At 40.4% G+C, this 10,648-nt stretch overlaps 2 protein-coding genes across 2 annotated transcripts; both read left to right on the top strand.

Moving 5' to 3' along the window:
- The first annotated feature begins 1,975 nt into the window (after positions 1-1,975).
- Positions 1,976-2,966, top strand: LOC132979867 (trace amine-associated receptor 1-like). Its single transcript, XM_061045702.1, has 2 exons — positions 1,976-2,271; positions 2,341-2,966. Exons 1-2 carry the CDS (start codon positions 1,983-1,985, stop codon positions 2,964-2,966), a joined length of 915 nt encoding a protein of 304 aa, XP_060901685.1. The 5' UTR covers positions 1,976-1,982.
- A 3,644-nt stretch (positions 2,967-6,610) lies between these two features.
- LOC132979933 (trace amine-associated receptor 1-like) lies at positions 6,611-7,606 on the top strand. Its single transcript, XM_061045756.1, has one exon. The coding sequence runs from the start codon at positions 6,611-6,613 to the stop codon at positions 7,604-7,606; it is 996 nt and encodes a 331-aa protein (XP_060901739.1).
- The last annotated feature ends 3,042 nt before the right edge of the window (positions 7,607-10,648 follow it).

Raw genomic sequence — 10,648 nt, 5'->3', positions numbered from 1 at the left:
CTGTTTACACTTAAACACACCTTTAAAAACAGTCGCAATTCCCCCTCCTCGGCCAGACGTCCGCGGAGAGTTAAAAAAGCAGCAGTCGTCAGGTAAAAGTTCGGCGAAGACACTGGACTCACCGACACTCAGCCAGGTCTCGGAGATAAAGAGGAAATCCAGTTCCCGGGATATGAAGAAATCCTTAAGGATAAATGATTTGTTCATCAGCGATCTGGCGTTTACCAGGCCGAACCTGGCAGGAGCTGGTGGGTCAGGACAAGCAGCTGACAGGGAGGCCCGACACAAAGGCCGCAGGTTCCCCAGATTTACTCCGCGCCAGCGGAGACAAGGAGAGCAGGGTCCGCGGGGCTGGAACATCCCATCCGAGCCCGCCACCGGTACAAACCAGGCAGCGACAGGGTCCAGCGAACGTCCAGAGACACAAAGGCGAGGCCCCGCTCCAGATCCTCCTCGATTAGGACGAACCAACCCGACCCTCAGCCTCACCAGACAGCCACCACGTTTACCCCGGCGGCGGTGGCGTTTACGCCGAGGTGGTGGCACTGGAGTGCGGCAGAGGTATGACGGGACGCCAGAGAGGAAAGGAGGCAGAGTTTTTTGTCCATAAGTATCAAAGTTGACCAGATTGTTGGCGGATATTCTTAGATCTAGCAACGTTTGGCGATCATAAAACCGCAGAGTGTTGACAGTATGTGCAACAAGTGTTACGAACAACAGAAACAAACAAAATAGTCGGAGCAGTCGGTGCAGCTGACGGCCCGCCTCACACACTGGCGCCATCTTGCCACACACACCTAGAATCGACTAGTTTTACATCAGACACACACTACAACTTTTGATCATAACAAACTGTTTCCAGAACACTCAACAAAAGTTTGCAGACAATAAGAAATAGCATGATGTGTCATTGTAAAGCAACTCTTGGCCTTTTCTTTGTGCAACTTGTGTGACTTCTTCAAATGTTTTGGAGAAACATAGTGAACAGTGGAAGCTTTGGATCAAACGTTTGTATTGACAATGTATAATTCACGTAACCACATTAGCATGGATCCTAATATTCCATGAAAAATCATAACCCTATCTAAAACCTTATGAGTGAATAATAATAACTCATAGTCATCCTAAGGTGAGACACAGCAGGCAAAAATAAAAAAAAATGTATGCATTGGTCAATTTTTGAGATTTTGGGCTAGTTCACTCCCTGAATATTTCAAACTACCATAAAGCAAATATCCAAATTATACATTTATGTGTATATTTTAATACATTTTTGTCTGATCGCGGCATAATGCCTGTCATGACTGATATCTCTGCAAAGCTCTCTCTCCTGCACAACGCTATGTAACCCAAATAAGGACACTTCCTTTCTACCAGCAACGAAAAGTGAAAGTTCAAAGGGGGGTTTAACACTAAGAACGTAATTTCATTGGCTTTCAGCTAAGAATCCATTGTTGAATTGTGAAGGGACATTCACTACCTGCTGTATCTCTTTTTCTGTCTGCTGGGACAGATTGTCCAACCTCCATTTCTGAAGGTATTTTATTTAAACTCTGACTTTACTGGCCACAGAGGCAGAGCTCATTTGGTACAAAAAAAGCTGACCTCATATGTGGCAGATTGTGCTCTGCTGGCCACTGTCCTACTAACTGTGGAAGGTAAGTGTAGGATTTGTATGTATGTATTTGTACAGTATGTAAACTTGCCAATGCTCATCTTTCTTATTTCTTTAAGAATGAATTAATGTCTAGAAATGTTTGATTTTGTAATTGAGCACACTGTCTATTAGCAATGGGGTAGGCCTAATTCAACCTTATGTTTTACAGTAGTTCTAAGCTGTGTGCAGAATCATGAACCAAAAGAAATAGATGGTTGAGACCTGATTTTGATTCACTGATTTTAAGCGAAACTGTATTCCTATGACTCTTTTTCTCAACAAAATCCATTCCTATTTTGTTCAATTCTCGTCTCCTTTCAAACAGATGGAGCCAGAACGCTGCTTTGAGTCCAGAAACACTTCATGTTTGAAGTCAAGTTATCCCATACCCCTACGTGTTACCCTCTACATCGTTTTAGGGGTCATAATCATCCTAACAGTGTGTGGAAACCTTTTGGTCACTTTTTCAGTGGCTTATTTTAAGCAGCTCCATACTCCAACAAATTACCTGATTTTGTCTCTGGCTATGTCTGACCTGCTTTTAGCGATAATGGTCATGTTCCCTTATATGATTCAAACTATTGAGTCTTGTTGGTATTTTGGCGACTTCTTCTGTAAAGTCTACATGAGTTCTATTTACACACTGACTACAGCATCAATTATCAATCTTTCTTTCATATCAGTTGACCGATACTACGCTGTTTGCCAACCTCTGCTTTACAGAAGTAAAATATCTGTTAATGTTGTGTTGATCATGATCCTGCTCTGTTGGAGTATTTCAGTTATTTTAGGCTTTGGAATGATTTTTCTGAAGTTAAATATTTTGGGTGTTGAAGAGTTTTATTATAACCATGTTGTATGTGAAGGAGGATGTGTTTTTTTTATGAGTGGAGTGTCTAGTACTGTCTCCTCAGTGATTTCTTTTTACTTGCCCGGAATAATAATGCTTTGTGTTTACTTTAAGATTTTCCTTGTGGCTCTGTCACAGTTTCGCAGCATACAAATTGCAGGATGTGTGAACTCAAACACAGGCCAGACAAAAGCCACTAAAACCCTGGCTATTGTAATGGGGGTTTTTCTGTGCTTTTGGACTCCAATTTTTGTTTGTAACATCACCGATCCTTTTATTAGTTACTCAATACCGCCAACATTTTTTGTAACACTTGGATGGTTGGGAAATTCAAATTCTGCTGTGAACCCTATAATATATGCATTCTTTTATAGTTGGTTCAGAAAGGCTTTTAAATTATTGACCTCAGGTAACATCTTTAAATCTGACATTTCAGAGACAACACTTTTCACTGAATAAACTGATGAAAATTTAACAATTTGGGAAGTCAGTTTTTATTTTTACAAGCAAAATGTTTATGTAATTGATGATGTAATTGTGCCATTTGGATAAAATAGATCTGCTAATGGATCTTTTGGAAACAACTTGGACCACCACTGATTTAGTTGGTTGACCAGAATGCAGTGGATCTTTCTGCTGGGATTCCTCCAAGAGTATTATCACAAGCTATGTCATTTTAGCTACTGTCATGTTAGGTGAAACATATAGCACATAAAGATCATCATAACTTTGTTAAAATAATTTTGTCTTAAACTTTCAAGTTTTGACTTTCGAAAACTTGATAAAAAGGGTGCTTTGATCATTCAATAAGAGAGCTGCACACCTATTAGTGGAGCATTTGACTCCTTCAAACTTCAACTGATCTTCACTGAGAAACAGTAAATGCCAAAACTGTCACAACAGAATTATACCTTGAATATTTTCTCCAACTGAGAAATCTGAAATGAGTCAGTTATCCAGACAATCAACTAGGAAGCTTAAGTAAGTCCTTCCCTTAGTAATCAACAGGGTAAGTTGATAATTCATTTTGATGACCTGTAATTAAACTTCAGTCAAGACTTATTTTGATTCAGACAATTCAGCAAACTCTAGTCATAATCCCTTTCTCTCAAAGCCTGAAAAAGTACATGTAGTTGCCAATCAATTGTTTCTTTTGTCATATAATACTTTGAGGATTTTCAGTCTGAGTTAAGGGGCCTGTAGGTGCTGTACTGGAGCCAAATGATAGTCAATCAATCATCTTATATAGCACCTTTAAGACAAATTAAATTGCAGTTCATAGTGCTTTACAAGAGTGCAGAAAAGTTATTGACGAAAAAGTCATTTATAAAATCATTGAGAGACTAATGCACACCAATAAGAACTTAATAAATTAAAATGAAAAAATAAAATACGACTCATAAAAGCAATAAGATAGGAAATACATAGGAGAAAAATATTTAAAATTGTAGTAAGATAAAAAAGACAATACAATAATGTTAAGATTTGAGTTTATATTGAAGTGTCTTAAATATCTAGGACAGAGATATTATATTGCTCTTTAAGTTGTATACTGCACACATCTGGAAAGAATTTGTATCTGATAAAGGAGTCCCCTTCAGTGGAATGTTTGCTCAGAGGTGTTGTTGGCAGGATGAGTGATGAGTTGCCAGGAAATGCCTAAATCTAAGATAGGATCCCCCACAGTGGAATGTGAACAAAGGGACCCCTGAGTCCAGAGAGATACCCAAGAACAAGAAACAGATGTCCTCATGTGCCCTGTGACATTATGTATAAGTAGCACTCTCAATGTATGTTCGAGAGAGATCATTATTGGCTTCTTGACTCTCCTGGACAGACGTGTTCAGTGATTCTGCAACTTGTTAATAAATAATTCTGTTTAAAAGCAAGTCAGTCTCAACGGCGAATTTCTTCATCATCAAACATATCATCAACAACGGAAATCCACATCAATATAAAGCACAATATCAAAGCCAGACTGAATAAATGAGTTTTAAGACTGTGTTTAAAAATCTCAATATTCTCGGCTCCTCTCAGACACTCAGGAAGGTTGTTCCACAGTCTCGAAGTATAACAGCTGAAAGCAGCATCACCAAAGGTTTTTGTCCTGCTCTGTGGAACAACTAAAAGAGAGGAACTGGAGGATCTGAGGGGCTGTCCTGGTTCATAAACTAACATCATATATGATAGTTATTCTGGTGCAAGGCCATGTAGTGCTTTATAAACTAATAAAATAATTTTAAAATCAACACGAAAACTAACAGGCAGCCAGTGTAAAGATTTTAAAACAGGTGTGATGTGTGCTCTCCTTCTGGTCTTTGTCAGTACTCGTGCGGCAGAGTTTTGTAGTAGCTGTAGCCATGTCCAGTTCAATGTTAGATTTAACCTGTTAACATTAAACTTCTGAATCTTGCAAAAGTTTGTTAAGGTTTTAGCATGGACTAAATCTATTCGCCTCACATATATTTATTAAATCCTGGTTCAGACTGCAGGAAAATAGGGCCCATTTGAGGTCTGATTCCACCTTCCCAACAATTGTGGGGTCATTCCCGACTCAAGGCAGCTCGGAACCGATAATCTTACCAGATAATATTTTAGTGTTAGTCTTATAGTCTGGCATGCATATTTGTTTCAAACATGTTTGATATTGAGAATTGAAAATCTTGACGATAACGTCATAAAAGGGTTTGGCGGAAGTTGTGTGTGAATATAATGACAACAAGAGACGAGGGAGGACAGTAATAAGTGGACAGTAATTGCGACCTGTGCTAAGAAGCAACCCACACAGGTGCACCGCAGGCGGTTTTAATGCAAGCGATGGAAGCGGGCAAGCGAACTGGTTCAAAACTGATTCTACCTGACTTAAAAACCTCTGCATGTTTCTAATAAGCTCCACGAGCAGAAACGTGCTCAATCTAGGATCAATATTGGAGATGCTTTTGAAAAATGGAGAGAGGTTAGAACACAGAAAGGTTCAAGACTGATGCAGAGCTGGATAAACACTAAAGCTCCAGTGTCCCTAACATGGCAACCTGCATAAGGATTGATAATAGGGAGTAGGGGGCGGGGAAGACAGCTCTATTCAATGTTTTAAATTTAAATTTAAGAACCAATTTTAAACTCTATGTGTCAGCGTGACAGCGTTAAATATTTCTGCTTTAAATGACAATCTGGACTATCTCTATAAGACTACACTCAAGCCATAATTATCTTCTCTGTCGCATGTTGCACATGCAGACTGACTGGGCAGACTGGCCAGGTCAGGGAGCAACTTGCTGTGGCAAAAAAAAAAAGAAATTAAGATTGTTAAACACATACACAGGTGCTGACATCAAGTCCAATTTCTCAATTTCCATCTGAGCCACTAGTCCAAGAAGAGTGACTCATGTCGGCCTTTTGTTAAACTCCCAGCCAAACATTGAAAAGGGTTAACTTTAAAACTTTCAGCTCAGAATCCCATTGTTGAATTGTGAAGGGACATTCACTACCTGCTGTATCTCTTTTTCTGTCTGCTGGGACAGATTGTCCAACCTCCATCTCTGAAGGTCTTTTATTTAAACTCTGACTTTACTGGCCACAGAGGCAGAGCTCATTTGGTAGAATAAAAGCCGACCTCATGTGGCAGATTATGCTCTGCTGGCCACACTGTCCTGCTAACTGTGGAAGGTAAGTGTAGGATTTGTATGTATGTATTTGTACAGTATGTAAACTTGCCAATGCTCATATTTCTTGAAGAAATTAATGTCTGGAAATGTTTGTTTTTGTTATTGAGCAGACTGCCTATTATCTATGGGGTAGGCCTAATTAAACCTTATGTTTTACATAAGTTCTAAGCTGTGTGCAGAATCATGAACCAAAAGAAATAGACAGCTGAGACCTGATTTTGATTCCCTAATCGTAAGCCAAACTTTATTCTCAACAAAAGGTTATGGTTTTGCAATATGATACCAGTTTGTTTTTTTGAGCAAAAGCACAATGCAACAGGTGAATGGAGCTTGTGTATTGATTTTAATAATAAAGATACATCTATTGTTTAAAAAGCAATATCACTTGCATTTGAATCCGTTCCTATTTTTGTTCAGTTCTCGTCTCCTTTCGAACAGATGGAGCCAGAACGCTGCTTTGAGTCCAGAAACACTTCATGTTTGAAGTCAAGTTTTCCCAGACCCCTACGTGTTACCCTATACATCATTTTCGGGGTCATAATCATCCTAACAGTGTGTGGAAACCTTTTGGTCACTTTTTCAGTGGCTTATTTTAAGCAGCTCCATACTCCAACAAATTACCTGATTTTCTCTCTCGCTGTGTCTGACCTGCTTTTAGGGATAATAGTCATGTTTCCTAGTATGATTCAAACAATTGAGTTTTGTTGGTATTTTGGGGACTTCTTCTGTAATGTCTGTATGAGTTCTGTTTACACATTGGTTACAGCATCAATTCTCAATCTTTCCTTCATATCAGTTGACCGATACTACGCTGTTTGCCAACCTCTGCTTTACAGAAGTAAAATATCTGTTAATGTTGTGTTGATCATGATCCTGCTCTGTTGGAGTATTTCAGTTATTTTAGGCTTTGGAATGATTTTTCTGAAGTTAAATATTTTGGGTGTTGAAGAGTTTTATTATAACCATGTTGTATGTGAAGGAGGATGTGTTATGTTTCAGAGTAAAATGTCTAGTACTGTCTCCACAGTGATTTCTTTTTACTTGCCCGGAATAATAATGCTTTGTGTTTACCTTAAGATTTTCCTTGTGGCAAGGACACAGTTTCGCAGAATACAAAATGCAGGATGTGTGAACTCAGTAAAAAAGTCAAACACAGGCCAGACAAAGGCCACTAAAACCCTGGCTATTGTAATGGGGGCTTTTCTGTGCTTTTGGACTCCATTTTTTGTTTGTATCATCATCAATCCTTTTATTAGTTACTCAACATCGCCAACATTTATTGTAACACTTGCATGGTTGGGATACTTGAATTCTACTGTGAACCCTATAATATATGCATTCTTTTATAGTTGGTTCAGAAAGGCTTTTAAATTATTAACATCAGGTAACATCTTTAAATCTGACATTTCAGAGACAACACTTTTCACTGAATAAACTGATGAAAATTTAAAGTTTTGGGAAGTTGGTTTTTATTTTTACAAGCAAAATGTTTATGAAAATGTTGTAAATGTGCCGTTTGAATCAAATAGATCTGCTAATGGATATTTTGGAAACAACTTGGACCACCACTGATTTAGTTGGTTGACCAGAATGCAGTGGATCTTTCTGCTGGGATTTCTCCAAGAATATGAACAGAAGCTCTGTCATTTTAGCTATTGTCATTTTAGGTGAAACATAGATTTGATTTTTCAACATTGCTAAAATAATTGTGTCCTAAGCTTTCAAGTTTTCTTAACTTGTGAATAATCCTCTTACTGAAATTCACCACATTGGGTATCATTCAGTTCAAGTTAGAAAAAAAAGGGTGATTTGGTCCTTATATTTGGAGAGCTACAAACCTATTAGTGGAGAATGTGTCACCCTCAACCTTTAACTGATTTTCTCTGAGAAACAGGAAATGTTGAAACTGTCACAACAGAACCATATCTTGAATATTTTCTCCAACTGAGATTTCTGAAATAACTTAAAGCTAAAGTAAGTCCTTCCCTCAGTAATCAACAGGGTAAGCTGATGAGTCATTTTGATGACCTGTAATTAAACTTAAGGTAACACTTAACAACAATAACCATCATCTATTAAGGGTAAATAGATAATTAACCATTAGTTAATAGTTATTTTGTTACGTTCAGGTAAAAAACCCAAGTGCAGAAGCTAAAAAAAAAATATTTATTTTGAATAAAGTTCAAAAGTCCACAACAAAACTTACTAACAAAATCCAACAGGAGTAAACAAGGGGTGTCTGATTACATTTGGTGAGACAAATGAAACAGGTGAAGACAATGAGGGCAATCAACACTGGAGGAAAACACACAGGCAGGACAAGAAACATTGAGGACAACTATGACAAATACATGAAACACTGAAGACACTGTTAAATATCAAGACACACCAGAACAGAGAGGGACACAAGGATTTTAAATTACAAAATAACACAGGAAACACTGAAGACTAAACTAGGAAACACACAAGGGAACCGTCTGGACCGTCAGGTGGACAGCCAGGAGGCCGAGCAGTTCGGGTGGGCGGCCGGAAGGCCAACCAAACTTAGAGAGGAGAACAGGGGGGCGGCCGTGAGGCTGACCAGATGAACACACGGGACCAGTGAGAGGCCAGGCCTCCCACAGAAACACAGGGGTGGGCAGAGTCAGCAGGGCCTCTGACGAGGGCGCAGGAGTCAGCAGGACCTCTGACGAGGGCACAGGAGTGGGCAGGACCTCCAACGAGGAAACAGGAGTTGGCATGGCCTCCCAAGGAGACACGGGAGTGGGAGGGGCCTCCCAAGGAGACACAAGAGTGGGCAGGTCCTCCAACAGGGAAACAGGAGTGGGCAGAAACTCCCACAGAGACACAGAAGTCATAGGAGTGGGCAGGGCCTCCCACAGAGACAGGGGTGTGGGCAGAACCTCCCACACAGACACGGGAGTCAGACGGCACTCTGCCGGAACAGGGGGCAGACGGCGCTCGGCTGGAAAAGGGGGCAGACGGTGCTCTGCCGGAACTGGTGGCAGACAGCGCTCTGCTGGAACTGGAATAGGGAGCAGACAGCGCCCTGCCGTAACTGGTGGCAGACGGCACTCTGCTGGAACAGGAACAGGAACACAGAGAAGCTGAGGCTGGAGTTGAGGCCTGGGTTGAGACCCGGGTTGATGCCTGGGCTGAGGCCTGGTCTGATGCTTGGGCTGGGTTGAGGCCTGGCATCGAAGACCCTGACTGCGTCTCCTCCTACCTCGAGTGCCAGAGAAAAAGGCAAGACGAGTCCCTTCCCAGGGAGAAGGCTTGTTGAAACAATTAAAAAAAATCTGCTGGGTCCATTGCTGGTCAGTTCATTCTGTTACGTTCAGGTAAACAACAAGGAACTGGACCCAAGTGCATTTATTTTAAATAAAGATCAAAAGTCCACAACAAAACTTACTAACAAAATCCAACAGGAGAAAACAAGGAGCCGCGAGGAAACACAAGGAGACACTAGTAAACTGACGACCAACATAGACCTACAACTAACATTCGACATACGACAATGAACTGACACAGAGGGCAAGAAACACACAACACAACACATATATACATACATATCCCACCCATACAAAAAAAACATGAGCCCACAATACAGTTTGATATATGATATATGCAACTCAGGCTAAAGTTTAAAAGTTTAAATGTCTTCTGTCCTTACTTAAAGGGGAGTTGTTATGAAGTGCAATTGCAGTGGGTAAAAAAGTATTTTTAAATCTGACCTTTTTGCAGCTTAGCTGCCGTAGCCTCCCACTAAAAACACTCTTTTGTTCACACACGAGATTGTGTAAGGGATGCATGTTATTGTCCTTAATGTTCAACAGTTTCTGTATCATCCTTCTCCCCATCACCACCTCCAGGGGCTCCACAGCAGTCCCCAGCACAGAGCCAGCCCTCCTAATCAGCTTGTTAAGCTTTTAGAGTCACAAGCCCTGATGCTGCTGCCCCAACAGATGGCTGCAAAGAAAATGGCACTTGCCACAACAGTCTGATAAAACATGGATAACATTTTGCTGCACACATTAAAAGACCTAAGCTTCCTCAAGAAGTAGTCTGCTCTGACCCTTCTTGTAGACAGCCTCTGTGTGGTGGCAGCCTCTTCCAGTCCATTGACTACAATCAATGACAGTAGAGAGTCGCTGATCCTTCAGAATCCTTTGTTTGCTCAGCAGTAAGATTCTTTCTTTTCCTCTTTAATCTCCAATCCATTTATTGAATAAAACAGAGCAATGGTTTTGGTGTGGTTAGAGGATCTATATGAGCTATTTCTGCACATCTGTCTGGTTTCAAAGAAATGTAAAAGCAGCAGTCTGCTTTCAGGAGGGCAGCACTAACCCAGACACTTCACAGCATCTGACTTTCGGTATTATCTGTTCTGGTGTCAATTGTTTGGTATGAATAGACACTTTAGCAGTCCTGAGGTTGTCTGGGTCAAACTGTCCAGCTGTGTGCATATTATCCTGT

Source organism: Labrus mixtus, chromosome 9 (assembly GCF_963584025.1).
Source record: "Labrus mixtus chromosome 9, fLabMix1.1, whole genome shotgun sequence".
NCBI lineage: Eukaryota > Metazoa > Chordata > Actinopteri > Labriformes > Labridae > Labrus > Labrus mixtus.
The sequence above is the reverse complement of the archived record's forward strand: the minus strand, read 5'-3'. Positions and strand labels throughout refer to the sequence as shown.